Source organism: Hesperophylax consimilis, chromosome 7, assembly GCF_061612785.1.
Source record: "Hesperophylax consimilis isolate HC1 chromosome 7, BYU_Hcon_1.0, whole genome shotgun sequence".
Lineage (NCBI taxonomy): Eukaryota > Metazoa > Arthropoda > Insecta > Trichoptera > Limnephilidae > Hesperophylax > Hesperophylax consimilis.
Genome location: NC_142842.1, coordinates 14378354 through 14397545, shown reverse-complemented (window position 1 = coordinate 14397545; position 19192 = coordinate 14378354). Strand labels below are relative to the sequence as shown.

The 19192-nt window shown below is 31.9% G+C and overlaps 1 protein-coding gene across 8 annotated transcripts in view; it reads left to right on the top strand.

The window, feature by feature from the left end:
• The first annotated feature begins 219 nt into the window (after window positions 1-219).
• Window positions 220-19192, top strand: part of Mp (collagen XV/XVIII-type protein multiplexin) — an 895293-nt gene continuing 876320 nt past the window's right edge. For all 8 annotated transcript variants that reach the window (XM_089633234.1, XM_089633232.1, XM_089633230.1 and 5 more), the window contains exon 1: window positions 220-537. In XM_089633234.1, coding sequence (XP_089489360.1) covers window positions 503-537 — 35 coding nt within the window. In that variant the 5' untranslated portion in view covers window positions 220-502. The remainder of the gene's footprint in view (window positions 538-19192) is intronic.

Below are 19192 nucleotides of genomic sequence, written 5' to 3'. Positions count from 1 at the left end.
TGCGGGAGCGGAATCAATGATCCTCCTCGATATATATATGACGCGAACTAATGAAATCCTTATAAATTATCCCTGATTCTATCCGAAAAGCTACATGGTAAAAGCCAAGAGCTTTGGGCCGCGGAGACTGCCGAGCGCCGGCGGAGTTGACCGAATGAGTCCACGTGCGTCTAGCGAAGCCGGCTCGCAGCTCGCAGGCGGCAGTGTGTTGAATACAGCCTGACTGACAGGTCGATTCAACAGGAAACTGCACTCGATATCACGCACGTGCTTTTGACAGCTGTTTGTTGTTACTCGCTCAATATCATTGTTGTGATGAATATGGATGAAGTTTATGCACGTCACACATAAGTTCTTCAAATAAATAAATAATTGCATAATTTGTCTATAAATTTATTATTACCGAGGTGTTGTGAAGGGTGGGGGAGTGTTTTGGTGTGAAGTGGTTGTGAGTGGTGCTGTCAGATTTCCCTGAAAGGGTTATGGTTTTATAAAGAAGATCATGAGAGCTTTACAACACATCATGGGAATTGTGGGGTATGTAAAGACAAACTTTACTTATTTGTTCATTAAAAGTCGTTCATGCATGTTTGTTTACATTATTTGTAATGCGTTAAAATATATTATTTTAAACTTAAATTAATTGTAAGTTGCTTATTCTTATCAATAATATTTATATGTTTCAATGTCTCTGCTTTACAAAAGGTTGTATGTGTTTTCCGTAAGTGAAACCTTATAAGGTGTTTCTAGTCACTTTCTGATTGCGCGGATGGTGCTACTTCCTCGGTCTATAAAATTTTCTAAAACGAGTGTTAAACTGCGAAACGCATAAACACGCTTCACCATTATTTAGGTAAGAATAAATAAAATAGATTTAACATGTCATAAAAATTAAACTGTTATTCTCAATTGATTTTATCCCACTTTTATTAAGCCTACATGGATTACAAGGAGTTTTGCTATCATCAAAGAAGAAATCTTTATGTCCGAGGAAAAGAATAAATTCATCTGAATGAACACCACCCACGCACATTGTTTCAGTAGACACATTTAAATCCGTTTATATGAAGACTGGCGTAAAAAATAAATAGTCGCAATACGATATCAATTCACACTGAAAGAACTTTTAAAAACAAAACGATTGTACCTCACGGGATGTTTACCATTTTATAACTCCTATCGTCTTTCACTTTTATTAGTAATAATGCTGAGTGATCCCAGACGATAGATCGATAAAACCTAATTAATGCATCGATCAAAGTTTATGTTTTCTGCCATATTGGGTGCTGCTTAGGATATGGGGTTCTATTTCGGATCCAGAAACAGAAACAGACATTAGGAAGGTTATGAGATGAGTTCATCGGGACAAATTTCAGGTCCCTAAATACTGTTTGCAGTGACACATTTAAATATAGATCCGCAGATTAATGGAGTTTTAAAAGATTTATGAATCTGTTTTTTGTTTTCGGGAACAAATGATCCGCTTAAAATGTAAATGGTCTCGGGTTTGTATTATTGAAATTGTTTTCACGCGGAAACCCGGAATTGTATTATGCAGCCGAATATTAAAAAAAAACATTTTTATTTTGGTTGGGGCTCTTGAACGAATAATTTCTAAGCTGTATTATTAAAACCGAAGTTGGTTTAAATTATTTTACATACATTCGCGGATCAAATTTTGGCATACCTACTATGTACACTGTACATTGTACAATCATGTACCTACTGATACTATGGAACATTTTTACTAAAAAAAATGTAAATATATCATGATATTGTTATTCGGAATTTGAAATATAAGATCGACGAATATGACGTTAAATAAAAAGATACCAATGGTCGAGTGGTTAAGACGATTGTTCATGGGTTCGATTGCTAGTTGTGACCGTTTTCTTTTCATTTTCTGCGTCTCTTTTTGTTTCATGTTTCGTTCAGATTTATTAGTATGATCTTCTATTTGTTCCTAAATACATTGTGTATAAAAAAAATACTACTAATTTTCCAAAATTTAAAATCAGTAAAAGGTGTTTAGACTAGTGTTATATTTTATATTATATTAGCGTAATATGTCAATAAAAAGTTAATAGATAATAATTAAAATAATTTTGTATTTAGTATGGGTAGCTATATATATTTATTTTATTTCATTAGGTAATATTTTTGCTGCTTATAATGATAGGTGCTGCGCATTATAACTCATTCTCATTATAACACCATTTCTCCGCACGGGTATGCAGATAGGGAGATAGGATTAAAGGTTAGGTTTATCCTAGCACTTACATCTTGCTTCATTCTAGTGCTGCGTTAATAGTCGTTCATAGTGCCGACCTCGTGCCATAAATAAATTAATATATATTTTTTTTAATTACATTTTATCTTTCTCGCTACCCGGAGGTGGTGGGAGTCAGACTATCATAAATAGTAACAAATACATTTGCGATTGTGTGATGCGTGTATAGTCAGAAAAGAGAATAATAAATAAAAAATCCTGAATGAAATGAATCCATTAATGCAACGTTTTAATTCTGACCGTGGGATCCAGTCCAATGGTTCAACGGAAAAATTTAACATTTTTACAGTACAGAGAAATTTATTTGTTAGTTCCTTACGACAATTGTGTAGTTTCACTTAACTAAAAAAATAACTAACATTACTCACATCATCGAGATAGTTAATGCCGTTGTTACATAAAAAGTTTTTTTTAAGTGCACTACGAATCAAACCGGTAATCTTTTAATTTAGCGTAAATACTATTACCGATGCGTTGTTTAGCATTTAACGTAAATACTTATCGTCATTTTGAAAACAAAAAACTGATTTACGTATCGACTTTTTCTCTAAGGACCGGTTGTTTCGGAGAATTTGAACAATTCTTCAAATTTCAACGTTAATTTGCGAGTTCTGTGAAAGTCCTATTCAAGTTCTGATATTATATCATTATAGGCTAGTTGCGTGACAGAACTGAAATAATAACAGAACTAGAAAATATCTTTCACAGAACTCGCAAATTAACGTTGAAATTTGAAGAATTGTTCAAATTCTCCGAAACAACCCGTCCGAGTTTTCTAGCATTTTGATTAGCGATATCAACAACGAATTTGGTACTTATCGCATAAAGGTGTTGTGGGCGTGTTTATATTTATCTTACTTCGAAGTTCTAGACATCCAAATGCTTCATTGAACAGATAAACAATCTCGTTGGCCTGTCTGACGCGAATCAGTCAAAAAGTATTTTGTAATTTGGCGACTTCAGTTTTCTTTCAAATCTTCAGCTTCACACTTCACATTTTCTGTTCAGTGGTACAAATTTTAACGTTTTTAAAATTTGAATTCTGTTGATCGTGAAAAATATCAAATTACGCAACGCATGCGCATTGCGCAATTATTACTAACTTAGTTGGTATTGGTACATTTTGCCAAGAAATTCCTACAAACAGAATCAACAATATTATATTTCACCATCGACAATCATCTTATCAATAAATAACACCAAATTCGGTTCCTTTTTTCCAAAAACTGGCATCAAACCGATAGGATAGCATACCACCCATTAATTATCCATTTCAAAATCACAGATCAAGCATTACCACAAACCTTTCGTATGATCTCATCAGCTGGAAGCTGTTGGTAATAAAATTTTATTGATTTTCTAGATCTAAAAAGACATCATACATACAATTCCATTTCCACTTATATCTATATAGAACTGTTGACAGGGTCGGAATAAGGGCGAAGTAATCGATTTACTGCCCACAGTCTGGAGCCAATCAGACTTTGTCATCCCCAATCGGGATATGTTGTGCGGCTGAAGGTAGTCACAGCATACCCTGAGGCAAATTATTTTCCTTAGGGCCTCGGGGGCCGTGTGGGGTTAATGTAAAAAAAAAAACGCTTTCAACCAAGTGGAGCCAATGATACTATAGAAAAGTAGTAAATGTACTGGGGAGGGGAAGGAGAGGTGGAAGCCGAAGGTGGGGTAGTACCTGGCTATTGAGATCTGGTCACCAAGCACGGCTAAAGCCATTTTAAGCAAGTTTTTAATTCTAAATGGTAGTCTTACACCAAGGCGTTACTGAGAGTATTTTCCACTGTAGACGTGCCGCAAATATACTATGTATTTTTTTTTAATGAGTAGTTTGTGAAATACAAAAATAATCAAATAAAATTTACTTACGCACTCTGGGATTCGAAACTGCGACCTCAAGCTTACTATTCGAGAGCTTTACTCCTCGACAATGGAGGGCGTCAAATATCTGAAGAATTCCAAAAGAAAACGAATCAATTGGTGATGGATATAAATACGAAACAGAAAGTTATGTTGATGACATTTATAGTTGTTTCTTATCGAAGGACTACACCAGTTGTTATTATTAACATTTGTAATATTATGTTGTATGCAAATATTAATTCAAGTGGTTTTTTTTAAATATTTTAAACGTATATATTATTAATTAATAAATTGAAAAGCATAAAAAATTTGTAGCACATCAATTACGCATCGCGTCATATACTTTTTTTTAGAAACCATAAAATATTACCCATTTAATAACGAGGGGACCGTTTAAGCAGAAATGTCACTTAATCGTGTTCCTCACGCGTCAAAATTCCTCGACCCGGCTCTGCAACTTCTAACACTGGTCGTTCATGTAAGTAGGCACTTGCTCTTTGTGTTATTGTTCGTGTAAAACAAAGTACATTCAGTAGGTACTTAGTTTTGGGACGTTTGGCATTGCTCTATGTGTGAACCGAGCTGTTGCTTCGTAGATAAATACGAACTGTCAAAGAAACACACATAAAAATTCTTTACATTTTAATGAACACACCAGATTTTATCACTGTGTTTCGCATCTTTGTTCTTTCGACGTTTAAAAAAATAAAAATAATTTACTTTTAGCGACTGTTTTCCATTTTTTTCGCATTATTTAAATTTATTTAAAAATGTGTTCGTGAATACAAAATCAAAGATTTACAACATCATGACAGTCATATAGGTCCACTTTTTTCTCTTGTAAAGTGGAAGGAAATTGTTGTAATGAGTACAGTGTTGTGTGAGAAACATTAAAGGGTTACGAATTACTTGCAAATATTTGAAAATCTCCTACTATCATTATAAGCGGAAGATACTTCTTACAGTGATGGTGGATTGCTTGTCAAGAAATTTAACCTACGACGCCTGGATCTAGTATAGTTTAGAATTAATTAGTCGCATACATATTGAATATATGATTCATGCAGTATTCATTCATTCTTTTGATTCGGTCCTTCAGGTGACGTAAATAAAATAAAAAAATTATTACTATTTAGTATCATTAAATAGAGAATAACACCACATTGGACGTGTTTTGTGGTCCAAAAGTCTAACTGTTGGTTTAAATCTGCTGTTCATCCACATAAATAAAAATGTAAATGTTCTTTTCTTCTAAATCTTAAATCTCTGAAATTTCTTCACCGATTGCTTTGGAATTTTGACAAAACGTTGCATTCAAATACGCGTGTGTTCTTACATACCTATATTATATAGATGTCACCTGTGACAGGTAAAAATATGCTTTAAAAAAAAAACAGCGCCATCTGTTGGACGTAAAAGCCACACGCGCTATTGCTTCTCTATCTGCCCAGACAGACTGAGCCACAGTAAGGCGTGGCGGGGTACGACTAGTTTTTAACATAAAAAAATATTTCATCATTATGAAATTTTTGTTTCGATCGAATAGAATGGTGATAAGTGATATCTGGTATACGATTTATGATGAAGAGAAACCAAAAGGTACTAAGTCAGTAGCGACATCGGTTTCCATTCAAGCAACGCATTTCTAGTGTGTTTTATCCATGCTGTGGTTAGTATGATGATGAAATCTGTTGCGGTGGTTTGTAACAACCCATATAATTAAATAGTTTTTTTTCTTCAATTTGGTGGGCGACTTTACCGACATATTCGCATATAAATTATTTGACCCAACACATAGCACAACGCGCACAGTAGAAATAAATAATAAAAAAAACTTTTGGTAAATTGAGCAACGGTAGAGAGCTACTCCTAATTGGAGTCTCAGAAGATTGTCTCCGACACTTTTTGTTTTTTTCTTTTCTTCCTGGAGTTTCCACCGAAATCTCTGCTAACCTGCCAGCATGCGAGCTCTGAGGCAGCTGTAATAATGCGTGCATCTTGGTCAAAGAATATTCCTCGTTCAAGGTGTGCACACACAAAACACATTTTAACCATCACATTTCTGACTGCAGCAAGAATACAATATCTTAAATATTTATAAACAAAATTAAAAAGACATCTGCCCATTCCGATCCGCCATAAAAATATAATTAGATAATAAAATAGAATCCACTATAAATTTGGATACAACTCCTATTACCGATAAATTACGTTCTTTGTACAAACAAATGTGTCATATTTTTGTTCATCACAATTCAATTTATTCGCCTTTTTCTCAATTCAACTAAGACAGTAGATATTTTTCGCGATCATTACATTGAATAGACTAATTAGATAATTGTTTCTCAATGAGGAACGCACGTCCTAGAGGGGTAATTTGAATGGTTTCGATGCGCAAATCAATAATATTTTATTGAAGAAGAAGTTAATACTAATAAATCTAAACAAAACATGAAACAGAACAAGACACAGAAAAAAAAGCTTAACGTTTTTTTTATTTATTACTTTCATTGATATTTGTTAAATGCTTGTAGTTAAAATTAATTGTCATAGTAAAAATAATAATGCAACACTACTTAATTTGTATGTTTGGACTTTTATTTATTATAAGTAATTAATAAACGCACGGTGAGCCTCCCTTTGCAAACACGCACTTTAAAATTTTCATATTTTTAAGCTCTGAATCAAAAAATAATCGCCTCCGGCGCTTTTCCCGTTGCTGCTAATACCTTTATGTTTTTACAAGCCGTGTTTACGCTGGTAGTAAAAAGCTCCAGTATCTTTTCTCCAATCAATTGCAGCAACAACAAAAAAATCAACAAGGGTTGCCGGCAGTTTAAACTTTTAAACATTATAAATAAACGAAGTAAATTGATTAAAATTTATCCCTATTCTAATCCTAAAAGCACAAGTAAACATATTCACAGATTTGATTCAATGAGAAAATAAAAAAAAATAAAAAAATTAAATTAGAGTTTCGTTAAGCAGTTTGACTTTTTTTTTACGATTTCAATCTACATTCTACCATTATCCAATTATTCGTATTTGAACTCCTCCAGTTCCTAACATCTCTTTTCCCTTTGATTTTCTGCGTTTTGGCCATAACATCGCCAGATTAATGAAATGTTTGTCTGTGGTGAATACACAAGTGACCACACAGCTATATTGATTGAAGTCGAACTAAAAATGTTGTAATAACAAAAAATCATATCCAATATGCATGCAGCATAATATTTATACTTTTACACATTGCCGTGTTTATTTGGCCCTCCCGGTTTCCTGTTTCGGATACGCCCCTGGGCTCCGAGTAAGCAACAAAATTAAGCACGAATAAATTATCCAAATACTTTTGCTTTATAATTTTTATTTTTATTTTTTATCTATTGTTCTTTTTAGCACACTAATAAAAACTTAAAAAAATGAATAAACTTAGAAAAAGTTTGACCTAATTTTAAATTATAACACAAAACCATGTATATTGTGAAATTAGAACGGGGTACCCCTATAAGGTCACATTCTTTTCAATATTTGTAAGAAATTGTTAAAAATAATTAATCAGGATATAATTTACTAAATAAATTTTTGGATTTCATTTGTGTTAAAAAAATATAAATTTTTTGGTGGTCAAGGAACATGCTTAAGTTTCTTTTAAGTGCCATTGAAATGAAAATTTTGTTTGATTTTTTTACAAATCTTCAGTTTTATTCCGAGATTGATGAAATCTTGCACACTTGACCTTCGAAACAAGAGGAAGATCACAGTCTTAGTTTGAAAACTCTATGTGAAGACCGGGCAATGCCGGGGACTAGTGATAAATAATACAAATTTTCAAACAAGCCAAACATAAAGATATTCGACACTTTTAAAATTACGTAAATTTGTTTTCAAGCCGTTAGCTAAAAAATATCAATAAATAAAATATTAAATAAAACCACACTCTTCGTAAAAAATCCACCAAATTAAAGAAAGTAATGTATTTTCTTCGTTAAATAATAATTTAAATTTAAAATGCAAATAAAGTAAACCACTTTGTATGACGCCACTATGAAATAAAAATAATGTATTATTAATATTTTAACGACAAATACCTTTATTAATAATAATTTATTTAAAATATGATTTTTTGTTATTTAGACACCTTAGTACGTCTAACATTCTTAATTTGGTTGTGTTAATTTATGAAAGTTTTTGTTTTATAAATATAATATTTACATATTTTTTTAATAATTTATTGTATAATATCTTTATTTTTACAGCCATAAGTAATTAATTAACGTTTATTTTTTTGAAAATTGTCTAAAGGTACTTATTTTACAATACTTATTTGTCTATTCTTAGTTAAAAATGTGTTGTCTGACGAAGAAATTACTGTTTTTGAAACGTGTCGATTATTTTGATTATTAATGTACTTATTTTATTTAAATTAAAATGACACCTTAAATGAATTTTCAACTACTGAAGAAATCAATGTAAAAAAAACTTATCATCTACCAGTTCATAAAATAAACTTGACTTTTAAATAATAAAATTAGAATTAAAAGATCCGCTTACTAGGTTCCCACGTCTGGATATAGATGAGTATGATGCAGGGTCTGATAATTGATTTGAAAATAAAAATAAAATAAGAACTAGTCGAGTGAGGGCAATCCAACATACTTCCATATCCCATGTCCCATATTATCCCACACTCCCATATAATCCCATATTCCCCATATAGTGTTAGTTTAACATACCGCCCGCGTGCGGCGCTGTAATATTACGGGCATGGTTATAATTAGCCACGGTAGGAACGCGGCCTAAACCGAGGAGGTGTGGACCATGGTATGGACATGTCAAAATAAAAGATGTTTACTTTCCACTATAATAGAAGAATATCCTAGACATTAATTATTTTCTTGCTTATTATGAGACGCTGTCGAGTTTCAAAATATTGCTATCGTCTCAAAATTTGTAATAATGCATTTATTTTTGCGGGTAACTTTTTATTAAATAAATAAAAAAACTAATTAATAAACGTGTTCTAAGCTTTATTTTTAATTTCTTGTCATTTAGAAGAAATCTGTACGAAGCAGTAAAAAAACATCGTACAGTGAGCTCTGGTATAATGAAATTTGCACAGCCCGTTATATATTTAATTTTTAAGCACGCGCAACTACTTTAAATTTTTACAGTAATTTACAGTTTAATCTAATTATAATCACGAACAATTTGGAACTTTGAAATAGCATTTTAACTGTACTATAGGTACTTCTTGAACAATATATTATACACATAAAGAAGAAGACTTAACTGTTATGAATTTAAGGCGATGCACTACGTCGTGTAATATTTTAAATTGAGCCGCTATTAATAACAACCCTTACGTAAATCGCGATAAGGTTTAAATTCCCGCTGAACACCATCAACCTCAAAAAAAAGTGCCTTATATTTTATTTTGTGGATGTTCAGGAATAGATATTTAATGTTTTCTGGTCATTTTATAAATAACTTAATTTTCCACATTAAACAATAAAATCATAACCGAAAATGGGTTCGTAAGTAGCAGTTTTTGAATTTTAAAGCAGTTTTCATAGGCCTTATACATAATTTTTTTCTGAGCTTAAAAAAAGACTTATCTAAAAAATACTCGATTATTTCAAAGGCCAAGATGTATCCTACCCACATTATTTAATTAAAGCATCTGAAACATTTCTAGGCGACCAAATTTTCAAACCAAAACACACATGATTTTGCATTACTACGTATGGCATCGCCTTAAAGAAAAATCCAGCTTTATAAATTATTATTTTTCTTGAATGTTGGCAAGGATTGATATACTTGTATACCTACATAAATAGTAATAATTGGATGACTTGTATAGCGCCGTTTTTGTGCAAAATCACCTCAAGGGCGCTGTACAAATTTATAATACACACAGTGATCTATGTTATTACTAACTATTTATGGAGATAATATACAGTTATTGTACCTTTTAAAAGTGTCTGCTCAGAAAATTCTCATTTATGAGCACAAACTGCCTCCTGTTTTATATTATGTTTTAGTTTTAATATTCTTGTTTTGTCCTGTCCTACTCTTATTGTTATTCTAAGTTTTGTCATCACTTTGTATAAACAGTGTATCTAGTGTTATAATATTAGATCTGTATTGGGTAAGGCACACTGTTGGAATAATTTTAAGAACCACTAATACTGAATTACCATTTTTTAAGTTTGTTATACGAGTAGTTAAGCGCACTTGAAGTGAAATGACACTAAACTGCGCTATGTAAATGCAATGTTATTATTATTACAATACTTACCTGGTAGATCGCTTGAGATTAACACTTAATTTACATTATCTAATTGTTTATTAGCGAAATTTAGATACAGAATTTAGGACATAATTGGAAAATTGAATTATTCGATGGCAGAAAAAGTAATAAAACTTTTATGATTCGTTGTTCTTGCGATTTGAAACACTTGCAAAACGCGAATTTAAGAAAAGCATACCATAAGATTTTATTGTTGTTCAATGAATCTCCACTGTAAATAATTATTGAACTTACCAGTTTATTACTCGGTCATTGACTGCGCTTGCTTTTAGGGATATAAATGTTCTCATAAAATATACGGTGGCTTTAATCGCCCAGTCATTTTTTTTCGTTTTTGAACTGTATTATTCTTAAATATGTAAACGAATAAAGGGAATCGACACATATATTGAAACATTATTTGAATATTCGAACAGCTCTGTACTGATTATGTTGGTCACTCTGTTTTATGTATTTGTCTATATAAATAAAAAATGTAAAAAATGAAGACAATGTTAGTGGTTCTTATTCGAAGTATGATACAGTTAAAAGTGACCGAGGGGAATAGGGTCCCATTAGCGCAGTTGGTAGAGCACTGTCCCGGAAAGACAAGGGTCCTGGGTTCGAGTCCCAGATGTGACCGTTTCCTTTTCTGATTTTTCTGTTTCAGATTTTCGTTTAGAAATCACTAATATTGTCTTCAATATTTAAATATTACAATTTGAGGTTTTACTCAATAAAGTTATTCCGAAAAATAAAAAAAATGTAAATGTTCGTTTGTTCAAAATCTTAAATCTCCGAAAGTTATTCGCTGATTGGTTTGAATTTTTGTCACAATGTTGCATTCAAATACGCGTGTGTTTTTTTATACATATATTATATAGATGTCACCTGTGGCAAGTAAAAACATGTTTCGTAAAAGAAAAGGGCTCTATTGTTTCTACATATGCACAGACAGATTGAGCCACAGCAACGCAAGGCGGGGTACAGCTAGTTATAAATAAGTTTGTTTCATCTGTGTAACCGTAGTATTGTTTTTAAAATAATGTGACACATTTTTAGAAAAATGTATGTGGGTATATTTAAATGGTCAAAATGGCCCCGGGTGAAAGGCATATTAAATAATAAAAATAATAAAAAAATCCTTTGTATTAATATTAGTGCTAGTTAAGGAGCGCAGCGAATATATTTAATTGACTGCTTGTGGCGAAGTCCTGTTTTAATTTGATCTTTTTGCATTTCGTCTGTCTGTAAATCTGTTTGTATTTTCCTTTTCTTATACGACTCTTTCTTGAGTTGAACAGCTCGGCTTCGGAACCATTTGCTAGCCTCTGGGTTTTCTACCTCCTATTTCAACACCCTTATTCACTCCTTCCTCTCCCGCTCTTCACAGCATCCCCAACGACGACACATGAGGGAATTTATTTTTTCATAACCTTCTGCGTGCAGTTTAAAAAAATAGCAGACTAAACATTATAATAATATTAATTCATAACTTTATTGTTATATTAATTCAAAACAGAAAACCTACCCTCTCGTATCAAACATAAATTCTGTTAAATAACCAAATTTTAATTAATGTTAACGTAAAAGCTCTTCTGGGCATTAATAAATGAATAAATAAATGAGTAGATGAATCTCGCCCAACAATTGTAATATAAACAGGGGTTCATATCATCGTATGAAATTTAGACACGCGCCATATTAACTTTCTCGTATCGAAAACAATAATAATAATAATAATATGTCCCCGAGAGGTACAGAGGGTTGAAAAAAATAAATCCGGACAATCTACCACCATCCGCTACCCTAGCGATATGGGAATTACGGAAACAAACGGCAAAATAATCATGATTAATGATCTTTAATAATAATTCAATATTAACTGATTTCATATCACATTATTGTATCGTTTAAACTGCAACTGTTATTGTTGTGTGTTCGGCCATTAATTTCAATCGGGTAACAGCCAGGATATGAGAGGGTTGTAAAATGTACAGTGTTTGTGAATGCTGCAAACAATTGGTTAATTATTTATCTGTGATAATATATTGGATAACTGGGATAGGGTTAGCGGTATGGAAGTTAGTTTGCAACATATCCAACGCCATTGGAATGAGATACCATAGACAAGCCCATTGGTTAAATAAGTTACAAAGATCTGCTGTAAGGTTGGGTTGTTTGAAATCTTCGTCAAATTTGATGAATGGCACTGATCGACAGTATGACGTGGTCGAGGGGTAAAGTCTCGACTAAAAATGTCGCGGGTTCAAATCTCAACAAGTAAATTTTATTTGAAGAATATGTGTTATTTCACAATTTATTAATTTAAAATAATATATAGTATACCTACTTGTGGCACGTTCCTGTGTAAGAAACTCTCAGTATCGCCCCGATGTACAACCACCATTCAGAATTAAAACGTTGCTTTAAATTGCTTTAACCGTGTTTGGTGATCAGATCTGGATAGCCAGGTCCTCCTCCACATTCGTCTTTTCGATCTCCTACCCCTCCCCGCTACCTTAAGCGTCACAACGTACTCCAATTGGGGATTGGAGTAGGTTGGCTACAGACGGTTGGTAGCAGTTGAGAATCTTATGCGGTATTCACATAAAAAACATCATTAGAAGAGAATTTGAAACACTCCAACCCAAGATTTTTTCCACAGATATATTAGAATACTTTAATATAATAAATATATGGAATTTATACTTTCTTTATAAAAAAAGTTCGTTTTGTTGAAAGTTACGCGTGTAGGTACCTTTAAAATTATAATGCATGTAAATCAATATTGACCTTTTACAAGTTACAAGTCTATAGAAATTCATCTTTAAATTTAATGAAATACAATAACTGTGCTTCATTTAAATTACAGATATATTTTGGGAGACTTGGTAATTTGTAAAAGTAAATATTGACTGGACGAGCACTGTAATTTTTGAAGGTACACAAGAATAAATTATTATCCCTTTACTCCCTGTAATTACGAACGTTTTGATTTATAGCAAAACAATTAAACGGTTTAAAGTGATGCATTTGTATAAATCCTGCAAGCGCACGACTATACCTGACTATAAGGCAACACACAATTTCGAAGAGTGAGTTTTGGTGTCCTGAAATTAGCATAGATTTGTTTGCCTGTCATTTTGTAGGTAAACGCAATTATGTATAGCTCGCAATATCATATTTATAATTTAGATTTAGTATATCCATTAAACTTTACATTATCTAATAAAAGAGATTAATATTTTATTAGGCAAAAATAAAAACAAATTCGCAACATTAAGGAACTTGAGCGAAAAATATTTTTGTAAAAAAGCGTGTATTCTATGTATGAACATCAATTATTCATATAGATCAAAAAACGCTGAGTCTGTAATATAAGTTTAATTGTTTATAATTACACGTGAAAGTAATAAAACATCATTTAAAAACGATTAAAACCATGAGACATTCCAAAGTCCTGTGATTGGTCGGCGGGTACTGACAGCACTTGAACCGCTACCTCACGGGTTGGCCGGCCGCGTTAATAAAGAATGCGGACAATTTTGTGGCAAGTTATACTGCGTATACTCGTACACGGGTTACTACCAATAACAAACATAAAACCATAAAAAAAGAAGTTTTCGATTAGGTTTTAGATTTTTTTTAAGTATTTAAATTAGGTTCCTTTTTTTTCACACCGATCCGTGTGAGATCAACCTTACTGTTAACCGACAAAACTGAGGTACCTATGACGTCATGCGTACCACGTCAGATTTCGATTGTATGAAACTTTGAAAAATGTTGTATTTATGAAATCAACAGTTTGTACAAAAAATAAAATGAACTGTTATTTAATTTAGAAGGTTCATAAGTTCAACTTAGAACATTCATATTTTTAAAAATACTGGAATTTCTTATTGTATCGAATTCTCATCATATAACCTATAAATAAGTACATACTTACGCTTTATTCATGACCATTAACGAGAAAGGTGAGACATGGGATACGATTTAGTAATACCGGGAGGTTAATCTGGCGTATTTATATTCAATGTTTAGCGCACATTCAACATGGTACACAGTACACAGTACCTACATTGCATCAGCGTGATTCTGTTGAGTAGAGTTGTACCATGTAACACACGTTTATGAGTGAGAAACATTGCGTTTATCGTGTTTCTATTAACTCTCTCGTGTAAAAGTTTGTAGGAAACCTCAGTTGAGTTGTCGCTTTATTCTACCTTATTATACTAAATACCGTAGTTGCAGTGGATTCAGTTATCGCCTGGCCAGTTCAACACAGAAACTTCGAAATTTGTTTCTAAATTGGCTCCATTATGGTTAGCAAAGACATAAATATCATGAATTCACTTGTCGAGCATTGCCTAATTTTGCTTTGGTCGTGTCGCAGGTCATATGTGTGTTAAACAATTTCAATAGCAATATACTCATTTGAATATAGGTAGTATATATATTATTTTAATTAGCATTATTAATTAAAACTAGCATTTCTGTGAACAGATAACAGAGACCTCACGCCCAAAAAGCATGTTTCTAATTTTCTTTTATTTAATGAATCAAAATCAATTTTTTCTCCGATATCGTAAGATTTGTATGTAGGCACTAAATACCTAGGTACCTACATAATTTTGAACCATATATTTTATGTAAATTTTTTTCAAATATGGAATTTTCGCCAATTGTCCAAAGAAAGGTCACTATCTTAATGACAATTCTTTTGCTTCAAACATCTTTATGCAACTGAACCATTGCCAGAGTTAGCCATTTGGTCAACTAACTTGCTTGAGTAATAAAGCGGATTAAGTTACACAAGTAAATTTACATGCAGATGAAATGCCAAATGGTCGAATTAGAACAGGACTTCGCTACGCTCGAAGAATGCAATGCTAAAAATTGACAATTGGATTGCAGGTTTAAAAATTCGTCGATTTTGCAATCAACTGTATGCAAACAAGCTGTTCACATATTCACAATTCGAATTCCACGTCGAAATTTGTGCGACTCAACGGCAAAAGTATCCTCGGTAAATATTCGGAATCGCTGGACAAGGATTATATGAAATATTTTTTAATAAAACCTTCTGATTTACCTTAATTACTATAAAAGGAATCTGACTGCATTTGGGATATTTTTAATTTTAGCATTTTAATTTTTAATTACGTAAATCGAAAATTCACTTTCGTTGTATGGGATGACAGCTGGAATGCTTTCTGTTGATGACATTTTCTCTGGTAGTAGTAGCTAGAATACATACGAGTAGCTAGAATTTGAATCATTTCAGAATGCAAATTCTAGTTAGGTACTGTTTTCGCCAAACTCGAAAAATAAAATATTGTTATGTTACTTAAAAAACTTAAATTATTTATATTTAGGTATTATAATTATTGTTTTATTCATAAACTATAGTAACCTAACCTATAATAATCAAACCTAAACTAACATAACCTAACCTATAATAATCAAACCTAAACCAACCTAACCTATAATAATCCAACCTAACCTAATCTAACCTATATCCTAATAATAATCCAACCTAACCTAACCTAACCTATATCCTAATAATAATCCAACCTAACCTAACCTAACCTATATCCTAATAATAATCCAACCTTACCTATAATAATCCAACCTAACCTAACCTAACCTATATCCTAATAATAATCCAACCTAACCTAACCTAACCTATATCCTAATAATAATCCAACCTAACCTAACCTAACCTACAATAATCCAACCTAACCTATATCCTAATAATAATCCTACCTAACCTATAATAATCCAACCTAACCTAACCTAACCTAACCTATATCCTAATAATAATCCAACCTAACCTAACCTAACCTATATCCTAATAATAATCCAACGTAACCTAACCTAACCTAATCTATATCCTAATAATAATCCAACCTAACCTAACCTAACCTATATCCTAATAATAATCCAACCTAACCTAACCTAACCTATATCCTAATAATAATCCAACCTAACCTAACCTAACCTATATCCTAATAATAATCCAACCTAACCTATAATAATCGAACCTTACCTACAATAATCCAACCTAACCTATAATAATCCAACCTAACCTAACCAAACCTATATCCTAATAATAATCCTACCTAACCTATAATATCCAATCTATCCTAACCTAACCTAAATCCTAATAATAAACCAACCTAACCTATAATAATCCAACCTTACCTATAATAACCCCACCTTTTTTAATTTTTCTATTTTATAAAACATACCTAAATATCTTTATTTTATTTTTCGAGTTTGGCTAAAATAGTACCTTACCAGTATTTGAACATGGTAAAAAATATAGCCACTCGTATCAGGAATACAAACAAAAGAAAATTTTATCAACAGAAATCATTCCAGCTGTCACCCCATACAACGAAAGTGAATTTTCGATTTACGTAATTAAAAATTAAAATGCTAAAATTAAAAATATCCCAAATGCAGTCAGCTTCCTTTTATACTAAATTAAGGTAAATCAGAAGGTTTTATATATAAATATTTCATATAACCCTTGTCCAGCGATTCCGAATAATTACCGTATCCTCTTCTATCGGACGTTGGCTATCATCAGGGAAATCTGTAGTTCCTCATGTAGGCTTCAGCTCGGTAAAACTTGGCAATTCGATAGTCGTTTAGGATTCGAATCTAAGATGTGATGATCTATCTACCTTTTCTATAATTTTTCCTTCGACTATAATTTAAGTAATCTTATATTATTTATCGTTCCTGATAATGTGTTCGTGATATTGGAGTTATCTACTTTACATAACTAGTTCATTGCAATTCTTGTAAACTTCGAATAGATGAATATCTTTAAAATTAGTTACTTACCTCATATGTCCTGAGTGTTTTGAGGTTACTCCCAGATTTTATCCACTAATTACAAATGGGCACCTTAATTCATCTTCCCAAAGGAAAGCCGATAAAAATGGGGAAGATAATGTAAGAAAGTTTGTATTGCATAAAGAGCGTTCATAGCAATTTATGAAAACTTCCAGAAAGAAGATAAAGAACTTTAAAATTAGTTACTTATCTTATCTGTCCGGAGTTTTTTGAGGTTACTCCCATATTTTATCGAATAAATATCAATCGGACACCTAAATATATCTTCCCAAAAGTAAGTCGATAAAAATTGGGAAGGGAATGTAAATAAAAATTGTACTGAATAAAGAGCGTTCATTTTAATTTCTGAAATCTTTAAAATTAGTTACTTAACTTTTCTGTTCGGAGTGTTTTGAGGCTTCTTCCATATTTTATTCAGTAATAATATATGGGCACCTTAATTTTTCTTCCAAAATGCAAGCCGATAAATATGAGGAAGGGAATGTAAGAAAGTTTGTATTGCATAAAGATAGAACGCGGAAGGGGAGACGTAACGTAATATACGAGAGAGGGGAATTTAAGGGTCATGATTCCAGATAAAAGTAAAGAAAACGATGGCGTTCAGCGAAGAAGAATGTATTTCAAAATATTATATCCACAGGGCATAGAATCGTTAACCTTTGGCTTAGCAGGTGCGTTTCACCGTTTAGTGTAAATCATCTGTGAAAATAAAAACGCCATCTTAAAAATAAAATATGTCTCGATTGAAATAATAACGATAAAGTTGTGTGAATCTCAATGTTGATTGATCGTGAAACAGATTCTAGGAAGAATAAGTCGTTCTATAAAGATTATTCAAAACTCAAAAGAGATATAATAAATATAAACTTTACAGATAATGTGATTATTCGTACATTTAGGAAATGAGTTCTTATTGATTTAATCAATGAGTTTTTTGTAAAGCTCTTTTTCTGAGATTATGTAAACTCAATTAAAAAATATGGGTGCGCTTATTATCTACAGATAATATATTACAATAATATTTTCGAGCAAAAATACATATGCCCTGATGATGAATGCTGGAACGTTGTCCGAAACGTTGGCTAAAGATGGAGGAAGGACTTATAAAATAAAAATTAAACACGATAATGTAACGGTTTTAAGAAATACAATGTATATCTACATATTGATTTATTACATAATATTATAAACATAATATGAAGTTGGTTACATATTGTTTGTTGAAAATAGGATAACGTTTATGTCAGATATTATTGTATTATTAACTCAGAACAACAAAATTGTTCTTATTTTAGATCATGTAATCATTTTTAACGAAGTACAAATTGATGTAATGATTAAGAATTGAGAGGAAAAGTTAAAATATCTTCAGAAAGCTATCAAATAGAAGCTAAAACCAAAAACATTTTTTGCTTACCTATATATGTCATGTCAAATCGCAATCGGAATGTGGTTTACTTATAAAATTGTTCTATATATTACGAAAACGAAGCAAATCCTTGGATCCATTTTGAATATTGTCTGAGCTTTTTTTAATATTATTGATGAAATTCATTGTTTTTCCTATAACGAGTCAAGAAGAAGCAAAAAGAAGCAAATAAGATACGGGTAGATGCAGAAAAGGCAAGAAGAAGCGAAAAAAGACAATGAGAGAAAAAAGAGCAATAAAAGAAAATAAGAGACTAAAAAAAAGCTAACAAGAGAAAATACAACAAGAGGCACAGAAAAGTTACCAAGAGGCACTAGTCAAAAATAATTAGGAAGAAACGAGAATAACTAAGAAGAATGAAGAAAAACTAAGTCAAGAATGTGCAAGAAGATGCAAGAAGATGCAAGGAGAGACTGAAATCGTCAAGATATATCCA